The sequence below is a fragment of the Dipodomys ordii genome, unplaced genomic scaffold (genome assembly GCF_000151885.1).
Source record: "Dipodomys ordii isolate 6190 unplaced genomic scaffold, Dord_2.0 Scaffold12, whole genome shotgun sequence".
Taxonomy (NCBI): domain Eukaryota; kingdom Metazoa; phylum Chordata; class Mammalia; order Rodentia; family Heteromyidae; genus Dipodomys; species Dipodomys ordii.
The window spans coordinates 24,955,666-24,968,263 of NW_012267228.1; the positions used below are offsets into that span (position 1 = coordinate 24,955,666).

Genomic DNA, 12,598 nt, shown 5'->3' on the forward strand with positions numbered 1-12,598 from the left:
CTAACAAGAAAGGCTCAGTGACTTGGATTTCAAGATTGAAAGTTTTACCTGTGTTCAACATGACATCCTTACTCTAAGTTTTGAATTCAGTTCTTTTCTCTTTCACAGAGGAACTGGGTGCAGTATTGGCACTAAAGTTTGTGAGCTGTCTGATAAAAGTTTGCATTTCATTATCCAGATATCATTACCACGGAGGCAGGCAATGACAGGTGCTTCTGTGATGGACTCTTTCGGGTCTCGGACTGTGACTTTCTGTTAAGTGCCCCAGGGCACAAAGAGGGTTCAGTCCATACCACAGTCTGTGTAGTCTTCAGTGCTGTCCACTGTCCTGCATCAACCTTTTCTTAAGCACTTACATAGAATTGCTGAAGTGAAAGACAGTCACAGTGTAAGGAGTACAATGGGGGAGGAATTTGGTTAATAATAAGGAAAATATGATCTGCTATATCTATAAATATATTCCATTAAAATTTATTCACATTTAAATATTGATATGGAGGGGAAATATTCTTAAATTCGGTGCTATAGAAATATCTTTAAATGGATTTTTAGTTACCTCAACTATTAACCATTAATTGGGAGCAATATTCTTTTGAACTTTAAATAAGACTTTCATACTTTTTATGTTTAAAATGCTTCTTTTAAATGGACGTATTCCATTTATTTACCAATTTTCAAAGTATTTCAAAGCAAGAACAAAACCACTGTAAATATCTGATTGTGCTTTTAAAACTGCCACTGTAACGAATGAGTTCATATTTTTGGCAAGGTTGCATTCCTTGCTGCAAGCTCAGACATAGCTACTGTGGTTTTCAGAGTGTGTTTCCAGAATACCACCAAGTTCATGGCAGCGATGATTCTTCTCTGGGAACTTGAACTCACCATGCTTGGGACAGTCAATGATAAAAGAAGAACATATAATCCTAAATATCGTGTGTTTGTATTTGCTACAGGTTAAAGACTGAGGTCAGGTTTCCTCCCTGCTGATGGCAAAGAAAACTTGCCATAATATTGCATTGATAGAAAAAATAAATAAAAAAGCATCCTTCTTTCCTGCACACTTGGTTACTTACTTCCACTTGGTGTTGGCTCTGAACCTCCTGACAACCAGTGGATGAACTTGCAGGGAAAACTTGCTTTGGTCTGGTTGGTGGTCTTTCCATCCAGTTACCATGGAGACAGATCTGTGAAAATCACCTAAAAGCAACTATTTTACAAGGCAGGATGTTAAAAATCCTTCTTCTTCCTTCACCGAACTTCCTTCACCGATGACTGTTGTCATCAAAACTGGAATGATAATCTTAAGGCCAGTAGGCTAAAATGAAATTGGGGTTTTATTTCCATCGCTGGAATCCAACCTCTCCCTTTGAGTAGATACCGTTATTAAAACACATGCTGTTACCTTTTAGGTATTGCTTACGTGAGACATGCAAGTCAGAACAAGCATTAGGTTTTTTTGATCAGTTAAAATTAAAAAAAATATTTTTATTGTAAAGATACTGTACAGAGGGGTTACAGTTACACGAGTGAGGTAATGAGTACATCCCCTATCGAGCATTGTTACCCCCTCATTTGTTTTTCCCCTACTATCCCTTCCCTCCAATTTATTTTTTTACATTGGGATGTGTGGGCAATACTGACTAGGACTTGAACTCAAGGCCTGGGCTCTGTCTCTTAGAGTTTTTTTTCTCTCTCTCTTAAGACTAGAGCTGTACTACTTGAGCTACAGCTCTATTTCTGGATTTTAGCTGGAAAACTGGAGATAAGAGTCTCACAATCTTTCCTGTCTGGGCTGGCTTCCAACCCTCATTCTCAGTTCTCAGCCTCCAGAGTAGCTAGGGTTATAAGCCCAAGTCACCTGCACCCGGCTAAATAAATGCTTTTCAGCCTGGAACAAGTTTTCAAAAGTCAGTGTCTCCAAGAGAACAGGCAGGAAGTTTGGTAGCAGAGATTCTGGAGTGTGCATGGTAGCAACTATAATTGTTGCCAACAGAAAATAGAAGTGGATGGCAATATGCTGCCCTGAGTTGGAAACCAGCTCAGTGTAACCCGGATTTTGCTTCGGGAGCCCTGGGAGAGTAGGATGACCCATTCTCCTAGATCTCTTGGGTACTTACTAACAGCAAGGGCGAGATGAAGCACAGCAAGAAATGTCAGGGGAAACTGCATTTCTCAAAGAAACACTTGTTTTCAGGGACTGCAAATGTGGTTCTTTGTATTACATTTTATGTATTTGCTTTCAGGATAATCTTAGCACATTTTATTTTGGCCTTTAGAGAAATCTCCTGTTAAGTAGAAATGTGTCCAAATGACTTTGTAAAAAAAAACAAAAGAAGATACTAATGTAAGCCATTGTGAAATAGAGCCCTGTGAACTACTAATGACTTGCTGATGTGTTCTTGGGCAGAAAAATTCAGTCCCCCTCCTGCCCCCGAAGAAGCCATATATTATAGTAGAAAATATACTGATCAGATCTTCTTTCTTTCCTTCTTTGTGTGGTGCAATAAAACATATACCAATTTTCAGATGAGTGATTTGAAGAAGACATTATTTTTTCGAGAATCTTGTTTACTTGAATCCTGAGCAAAATAAATTATACTCCCTCAGGAATAAATATTCCTTCAGGAATAAATTAGACTCTTAGGAATAAATAGTTGCTCGGGAAATATATTGTATAAAATGTATTTTGTCAGTGTTGTGGTGGTGGTTTTTGGTGATATTGGGGTTAGAAGCTAGGGCTTCATATTATTTGACTAGGGCTTTACCACGTGAGCCATACCTCCACCCCAGCCTTCTGTCTATCATTTTAGAAATGAAATGTCTGAGACTTTTCTGCCTGGGCTGGCCTTGAACTATGATCCTCTGATCTCTGCCTCTTAAGTAGCTAGGAATACAGGTGTGAGCCATTGTGGCTCAGCTGTATATAATGTCTTTAAGCTCTTCCTTACCTATAAAGTAGTACTTGTGGAGTGGGAGAGTAAGATAATGCATATAAAGGAGTTATCATGGTGTGCAGCATATATGAAGATAGATCTTGACGCTCTACTCAATATTACACTTCATATATATATATATATAGTTATACTTGCATTAGCTACAATTAAGCTATATATGAATCATCATTCCCTGTAAAAGTCTAAATTATGGCATAAAGATGGAGTAAGGTCAGTAGTGATAATTACTCCAGTAGGATGCAATAGGTTTCTAATACTGTCCCATGTGTGAGTATTGACTAAACATTAACTTACTTGAATGAATTTTTATGCAATGAATTCAGGACATCAACAATAGTAAACATACTTCTAAGTCAACAAGAAATAGCAAGGCCGGGCTGGGAAGGTGGCTCAGTGGTAGAGTGCTTGCCTTGCATGCATGAGGCCCTGGGTTCGATTCCTCCGCACCATAGAAGCAAAAAGAAAAAAGCCAGAAGTGGCGCTGTGGCTCAAGTGGTAGAACGCTAGCCTTGAGCTGAAGAGCTGAGGGACAGTGCCCAGGCCCAGAGTTCAGGCCCCACGACTGGATCGAAAAAAAGAACTAGCAAGGATTCAGAGTGTCTGAGTCCAGCTGTGCTGATAACTAGGCTCTGAGCCCAGTGATGCTTCACCTTCAAAGGTTTGTTGTAGCCCTTGGGGCAAGGCCATTTCCCTGGACATCCATGCTGCAATCACATTGGGCCACAGCTAGATGGTCTGGGCCACCACTGCCCTCTGGTGTTGGATTAGGAAAGCAGCAACTTGTGGTATAAAACAGCAGTTACTAAATCCAGTCACTCCAGGTTCTTTCCCTGTAATGGGATTATCACAACCCTTCCCCCAGGAAGGTCGGCCCGTATTCTTCCCCCTCAATGCCTGTTTCAAGTGTAATTCATTTAAATCATTCTTTCACATACCCACCCCCCACACCATTTATATTCATTTCTCATCCTCAGTAGTGCTGATGCCCATCTTGCTCAGTCTTGTTGAGAATATCTCCCCTTCATATTACATAGTTTCCCTTCTTATTCCATGTGAAAGTGCAGCAATTATGAGTATTTTGGGGAGTTATAGAAATGGATGTGATCTGGATCAAGGTAAAGGAAAGGCCAGTAGAGAGTCAGTGCTGCCAAACTATAAAAACTTTCAAAGCATATTGAAGGGTTCATTATCTCTAAAACAGTCCAATTACATCTCAGAAGATGAATGAAACCGACTTCTAGTCAAGCCTTAGGATCACAGGTGCATTTTAAAACACTCCAATTCATAGCATTTTCTTCTGTTGTATAATGATAGTACTCCATAACAAGACCTGCTTTCTACCAGGTTTGGGGTGATGAACAGTGGGTCTTTGGTTATAAACCCAGGCACTGTAAACTTACAAATGCCAATCTTTACTCTAAATCTGTATCTATATCTATATCGATATATCTTCATCTTTCATGGAATTTGAGTGGTTAGAAACAAATTCCTCATACTGGTTAGGATATGATAAATTACACTGCATTAAAAAACGCTCCCCTGAGCTCTCTTTGATGTGGCACTTTGGATGTTTATTTCTGGCTCAGAGTTGGGCTGGTGAGGTGGCACTGTTCTGTCTTGTGGCTGCGCCATCTGGAGCAGCCATCGGAGGAGGGGAGGACAGAGGTGGAGAAAACACCTTGGCTCCAAATTGCTTCATCCTTAGAAGGATGCAAGTCCTCATTATTGTCCCCAATTACTCAACTATCACTACCTTAACTGGAGGGCAGTCTGGGAGGTGGAGTCAGAATCCTCTGACACGCACTTCTTTCGTTGGATGTGAGCTTTGAATTATATTCTCACTGTTTTCAATCATGAGAGTTCCCAACCCCGCATTTGTATTCCCACTTAGCCATATTTTTTCTTACCTGTCCCTTCTTGTCAAGCTCTCTCCATGGTGCAAGTGAAGCCCCAAGAACTCTTCATGATGCCAGACTTGTTTCTACCCCATTGTCCTTCTTTCTTCACTTCATCAGTCCCTGCTTTCAGGATCTTTAATTTAATCTTTAATTCCTGTATGGATCCTGCAAAGCCCTTCAAATTAGATTTTTGAAATCCCTATTTCCATCCCATTACCAGTGATCCCTACTTATGTATTAACTCAAAACTTATCCTGACCAGTCTCTACTGACCACAAATGCAGCCTATCTTGCTCATTACCACTAGTCCCCAGTTCAGTCTGGATGCTGTTGCATTTGTAGGAGGCCTCACAGGTAGCTCTCTATGAACAGGTGCAGGTCTCTGCTTCCTGGTCTACAGCAACAGGTCTTTTAGCACCAGGGCCATAGTTGGGGCCTTTGGCAAGGTGTGGAGGTCCTGAACACTTAAACATCTGATTAAGCACACTTCCTTTTCAAGGCTGTGTTTGCAAAGTTTCGTGTGTGCATGCAATTAGTAAATGATTTAGTTGTTACAGGAAAAGTAATGCCTAGAAGTGTCACAATGATAAATAAATAGAAAGCAGTATATTTTATTCCTTCTGTATCATAGGATGAAAAATGATAGCATACCACGCTAATTTGGAATAAGCGTTCAATTCTTATTCAGTCTCCTTGAGTGACTATTGTCAAAGTGGCCCTTAGTGGATGCTTTCTGGTGGTTAGAGATGCCGTGTTGAGATTTTGGTTATAATGATGTTTTTTTTTTCATTTTATATAGCTTCCTCCAGCTTTGCATCACAATCTGAAAAGAAGGGTTATAGAGAGATTCAAGAAATCCCTCTTCAGCCAGCAGAGTAACCCTTGTAATTTGAAGTCTGAAATTAAAAAGGTATGTATCCAATTTAAAGGAATCCTTCAGCCAACAAGAACATACTCGGAGTTATATCTGGTGCCTCTTTACTTTGCACCTTAAGTTCTATACTCTATGACGGAGAATTGTCCCTCCTTAAGACACCAAATTGAGGGCACGTCTTTGACTCTGATTTCTCATCTTTATTTCTGTGACTATTCCTTTTAGATGACTAACAGACTTCCTTTCAGTATGATTACTGTATCCCTAAGAATAGATGGTATATCCCACTATCAAAACAGTATAAATTACCTTTAAGGTGTATGTATATGTTTTAGACTGTTTTAGGATTTCATTTTAATATTTAATAGAACAGTCTAACACAGCTTCTAAATTGAGCTTTTCCTCCCTGAAGATGTCAGTTCATCATGAGGCCATATTTTGATCATTTATGAGGGCTAGTGAAATAGTTCTAAAGTTCTTTCCATCTTTGCTATTGTATAAATCTCCCATTTTGGGGTTTTGCTAATATTTGTATTCATCCATACAGAAACTAATAGCTAAATCAACCAGACCGAAAGGAAGTCATTTTTTACCTCTGTGTAGCACAATTTTTGTGAGAGGAAATCCCTTTGCCCGGAAGTGGCCACAGCTTCCTTTCTTTTTCTGAAAAACTCACCAACATCTGCACATTTTGGGAGAAGCTTCTGCCTGTCCTCAAACTTTGGCATGGTCATTCTGCCAATGAACTTTCCTTTGGCAGTTTCCTTTTCCTTGAATGGATCTATTCTGAAGCATAAACTCACTCATCATTGAACAGGTATGGGGCTCTATGGTCAGTAAATGGAACTGTGCACTTGCTTTGTGGCTCAACACCCACATACATGATGCTCCAAAACCATCCTGAAAGGAGACAGGGAAAACATAGCTGCTGGTGAGCAAGACCAAGACGCATCTTGTTAGAGGCTAGAGGGCAGGATTGCCTTCCAATATGGGTTGGCAAATGTGGCCATGCACCATAGCTATTGAGGAGATGAGACGGAAGCAGAGGCAGGTACTGGTTTGATCACACTTACTTACCTACTCTATCCTGAATCCTAATCAAATATATTTCTAAAACAGAAGCTCAGATATTCCACAAAAGCTCACCCACTGCTTGGTTTTTCTATTCTTATTAAAGGCGCATTCAGAATAATCTAGTGTACATAGATTTCCGGTAGCAGAAATCCCAGTTTTATGAGATGAAAGCATATGTGGCCAACTGAGGCACACAGACTGCTCTGCCACTCCCTCACTCCGTCCTTGTCCTTTAGTTCAAGTCCTTAAAGCCAACCAAAGTCTTCTTTGTCACACAGATTTGGGGTTGATTGTACATCCCTTAATCTACAGCAAGAACATTTCCTTTTCTTAGACCGTCCTGGGCTCTCCTCCTCTGTGTTGTCTTACTAGGGCCCTTCTGTCTCTTCCAGTTTGGGAAAGCAAAGTGGAGATGAACAGCGTGGTAAAGGTGGTTGGGAGGTCAGAGGAGCGAGCTCAGGGAGACAGACTTATTCCTTATTCCCAGCTGGGTTCAGAGGTAAATTAAACTCTCTGATGAAGGATGCTATGGTCTCCTTCTCTGATATTATAAGCTGGCAACAGCCCATGGGGGGCCCAGTGTGGACCCTCAGCCGGGAGAAGGGAGTCAGCAGAAGGGAGGCTTAGTTCATCCACCACTGCCCCACGCGAATTCAGCTGCCAGGAAGATGGGTTAGAGCATCAGGTGTTTACCTTCCTGATTGGGGAAGTGAGCCTCACCTCCTGTGTGCTAAAGAATTAACCTTCAGTCTGATGTTGAAGCAATTCTGTCCTTCACCACCGAATGGAGAAGTGAGCTTCCCCATAAAAACTGTCCTCAATTTTCTCTGTCTACAATCAAATTCCCCTGGCTCTATGCACGAAACACTTTTGCACTGTTGTGTTTGAAGTAGTTTTTTTTAATCTGCTTTATATTTCTGGTTCTCTCAAAGTGAGTGGGAGTCAGATGCGGTTTGTTCCTCTTTGTTTCCTCGAGGTCTTGCATAGATCCAGACATGTGGTAGGTTCTGGATGTACAATTAGTGAATGTAGACTATCTTCAATCTTTTATATTCTATATTTGATATTCTATATTCTTTGTCAAAATAGGTTGATGCATAATATAGTCATGCATTTCTTTATGAATGTGGAAAGATCTGGTCTTACTAAACCTGAATGAGAAGTTGTGATCTCTGTTCCCCATTTCTGGTGCCATCTTTTCATTGTAACGTTCTTGGTTTGGAAATGGGGTTTTATTTTCTAAACCTAGAGGAGTGGCCAGTTAGCCTGACATACCGGTGCTCCACTCCAGGACCAGCACAGCAGTAAGTGGGTCAGCATAGAAAGTGTGCTTGGGTTTTCCTTTTCTCTTTTTCTGACAGGCAGCGACCCCATGTCTCCAGCTGGAGTCATTATGGGATGGCAATGCCTACTTATGAATGGACTAAGAGCCAGTGGGAGATATAGAGGAATCAAAAACAGCAAAAGCCTTTTTCTAAGATGTTAAGCTCTTTACTTAAAGCTCATCTTAGGTGGTTTGCAGTCCAGTCTTCTGAGTGTTGGCTGAAATCGTATGGAGGAAAGGAGGATAAAGCGACTGAGTCATTATACATGGGGCTTTGGGAACTAGGATTTTCATCTTGGGGGCAAAGGAGAAAGACAGGCAAGATAGAAGAGATTAATTCAAATTAGCGTTGAAAGTGTGCTGAGTATAAATTCATGATAAATATTTTTAAGTGTGGTAACTTTAATATTTTTAAATTTTATTTTGTGGTAAAGATGCTGTACAGAAGGGTTACAGTTACATGAGTTAAGGTAATGAGTCCATTTCTCATAAGACACTCTGTTGGAAATGAACTTTACAACTTCAGGGCGGGGGAGAGGAGTGGGTGAGGTGGGAGAGGGAAGGGATAATAGGAGAACAATGAAGGGTAACAATGCTGGACAAGAAATGACTTGTGATAAATCTTACCTTCAGAAAACACAAACTTTTAAATACGTTTAGTAAATGTCCTAGAAACTAATCAGTCACCAATGAGCTTCTTACTCATGATTCTGTGGAAAAATCTGATTGACCTAGAGCATGAAGTAGCATGGAATATCTTCACATAACAGAGAACATAGCATGATGTTGTCACAGTGTACTGAGTGTCTATCAGACTCAGAGGACTGAGGGCTCTACCTACCTGGTATCCAGTGTTTGCCTTGCATGCCTGACCCCTGGGCTCTCTCTCTCTCTCTCTCTCTCTCTCACACACACACACACACACACACACACACACACACACGAGTTCAGGATTCAACCTGAAGAGGAGGTTCTCACTGGCTATCTATGGCATATCTCTAAAAATATTTACCACAATGGATTGAAAGCACTAAATAATGTTTAAATCCAAGAGTTCCTAATGATACTAAAGAAGAGACATAAAAGATCTCTCATAGGTTATCTGTGGAGAATGCTAAGAAACGGATTCATTATTTCAAAACTTGTGTACAAAAGGAAGAATGCTTATTCTTTTATTCTCTAACTGATGATGAATAGAAGCATTTTTTCTATGATACAAGTAGTTCAGTTACTAACTAGTGAAGGAATAATGCATACTACAGTTTGGAATTCTTCATCCATAAATAAAGATGGATGAAGATAAGATGGCCCATAGCTGCTGATACTATAAAAGGAGAGGCAGATTGATAGTGGAGGCCACTTGATGGAGATCCAGTCTCTATGCTGTGCTTATTCTAAAACTTATCTTTACCTCTGACAAGACTCTAAATCAGAACTCAGAAAACCCTAACTCTCAAGTCATACTGTTTTGCTGCCTGATAATGTGAATGAAATCTTATTTCTAGAACCACATATATTCATTTACATATGGGTATGTCTGCTTTTATATGATAGGTTCAGCCAGGTAGCTAAGATGGAAAGAAACCATTTGGCCCCCTAACCAAAGACATTTGCTATATAACTTGCTTTTGGCACTGCTGAGATTTGAACTCAGGGCCTTATGCTTGCTTGGCAGGTGCCTTATCCTTCAGCTAGGCCCCAGTCCTTTGTTGTTTAGTTATTTTTCTTGCAAGATCTTGGTTTTGTCTGTGGCCGGTCTTAGTCAGTGATCCGCCTACTTACAGTCTCCTGCATAGCTTCATGATAGGCACGTGCTACTGCTAAAAAAAATTTGCCATTTCCTGGTCTATATCTAGTGGCAAATACAGGGAGTAAGAGCTCATATTAAATGGCATTATCAAGTCATCTGCAAAACATATACTGAGAAATTTTACAGGAAAAAGTGACACATTTTCTTCAATAAACAAATAGCTAGAAGTCGGGAGAAGAGAAGGCAAGAGGAGAGGAAGAGTGAGAAGAGAAAGGAGGAGAGGGATTGCTGTTGAGTAAAGTGTGCAAATATCAATGACTTGTAATATATGGACTTACTCCTTTCTAACTTAAGTTCTAAAATGTTTTAAAATGTATTTATAAGATCACCAGTAAAATACAAACGTTGATGGCATACTTGTTTTTATTAAGGAATTAATAACTCCTTTAAGATGGGTTATTTGTATGGTGGTTCTTTCTAAAAGAAAAAAAATCTATATTTTTCAAGATCCATATAGATGGCACTAAATGTTGTACAGAATTTCTTCTCTAAACTCTGAGTATAGGACATAGAAAGAAAGAGAAATGGAGGATATATGAAGCAAGATTAGACAATTTAAAGCTGGGTAGTGGATTGATAGACTTCATTGTGTTGTTTAATCTACTTGTAAATGTTTGAGTTTAAAAATAAAAAGGTCACATGTTTATTTGCGTTTAATATTTAATGCCTGATTCTTCTCAGACCAGTGATTTCACAACAACATTTTTTTTCTCTCTGCTGGTCCTGAGGCTTGAACTCAGGGCCTGGGTGCTGTCCCTGAGCTTTTGTGCTCAAGGCTGATGTTCTACCACTTGAGCCACAGATCCACTCTGAATTCTTGGTGGTTAATTGGAGATAAGAATCTCACAGACTGTTTTGCTCTGGCTGGATTTGAACTGCGATTCTCAGCTCTTAGCTTCCTAAGTAGGTAGGACGACAGGTGTGAGCCACTGGTGCCTGGCTTCCCTATATTATGAAAACAATTCTCCTAGCAAAGCTGCCACTGAGAATTGAGCAGGTTATTTCCCATCTAAGAACACCTGGATGGAAGGATTGGCTGGGGCGATCCCTGAGGGATCAGGGATCAGGGGTACAGTGTAGGGTCATTGGGGGTGCTGGCCCCAAGTGATGTAGGTGGCGGATCATTGCATACAAACATCATCTAGACCAAAGATTAAAACAAGGATGTGGAATAATGATGAAAGGAGTGATATCCATCAAGATGCATTGTACTCATGACCTGACATGTTGAATGGTGCCAGTTATTGGCACCAGAAACAAACAAACTCTCACTGAATTGTGATGCCATTTCCCCCTCCTATCTGCAGTCGGAACGCCTGAACTCCACAGCATAGATTCACATCATGTTCCTGTCACCATTTTGTCATAAATAAGCAATGTCTGACCTTTACCTTCAAGTCACCCTCACCTGAACTGTGCGCTTAGCTTCCTCTCACCCGCTCAAATCCACCTTTTATGTTTTGCACCCATTTTTTCTTGGCTCTTTTCTGTCAGGAAGCTGAGCACAGCTCCTCATCACCCTCAAGATCTACTGCCCTGCCCTGTTGTCTCTCCTGCTTTAGCCACATTTCCTGGTCAGATGGCAAGGGTTCCAAAAGCCAGATCATAGCTCCCCCGCCCCCACTCAATGCTGTATACCTCATACTATTTGGCTCTTAGTAACATACAAATTGTCGAAAGAATGTTCACATCTAGAAGAGGAAAAGAAGTGCTGTAAATTTCCTGGCTAATTTTGGTTCTTGCCTTTTTTAGGACCTATAGCTCTTAAGGTAAAGGAGATGGATAATATGACATAGACTGGAAATGTTAAAAGCCTCTCTTCCAAGTTTAAAATCACCAGCAACAAAAACCTTCTTCTTGTCATCTTAGATGATAGTCTTGCCTCTGAAAGAAGCATACCTTTTTTTTTTTTGAGGCTTTAAAACTCTTTCTTGGCTGTGAAATTTTCACACTTCCAAGATATATTTAATAATGAAGTCGAGTATGATTTCTATAATTAGGATGAGGCTTTCAATCAGTCAAATGATTTCAATACTCAACCACACAAAAAGTAATCCCATCTGAACTTATTTCAAAGTTAATACCAGGAAATAAATTTCAGCATCATAAGAAATATTAAGAGGCTTAGTCCGAGTGATGTTCTAGGCAGAACAGGAGAAATGCAGAATTCCTCCTTTTTTTTTTGGTGTTGACTTAGGGCTTGAAATCAGGGATTCTAGGGATTGTGTGCTGTCCTGAGCTTTTTTGCTTAAGGTTAACACTTTACTACTTGAGTTACAACTCCACTTTTGGATTTGTGGTGTTTAATTGGACATAAGAGTCTCATAGACTTTCCTGCCCTGACTGGCTTTGAACCATGATCCTCAGATCTTAGCCTTCTGAGTAGCTAGGATTACAGGTGTGAGTTATTGGTGCCTGGTGAAATGCAGAATTCTTTTTGATTTTCTTTTTTCTTCTTCTTCTTCTTTTTTTTGGTCGGAGCCTGGGGCCTGGGCCTGGGCCTGGGCACTGTCCCTCAGCTCTTCAGCTCAAGTCTAGCACTTTGCCACTTGAGCTACAGTGCCACTTGCATGAAATGCAGAATTCTTGTTTTTAAATATTTTTTATTGTAAAAATACTGTATGGAGGGGTTACAGTTACAAGAGCAAGATAATGAATACATTT

General features: G+C 40.2%; 1 protein-coding gene across 1 annotated transcript in view; it reads left to right on the plus strand.

Annotated features, from left to right (window-relative positions):
• The window catches only part of Nek10 (NIMA-related kinase 10), a 153,621-nt gene that overhangs the window by 134,115 nt on the left and 6,908 nt on the right, over positions 1 to 12,598 (plus strand). The window contains exon 32 of the mRNA XM_013010302.1: positions 5,652 to 5,762. Within this exon, the coding sequence (XP_012865756.1) occupies positions 5,652 to 5,762 (111 nt within the window). The remainder of the gene's footprint in view (positions 1 to 5,651; positions 5,763 to 12,598) is intronic.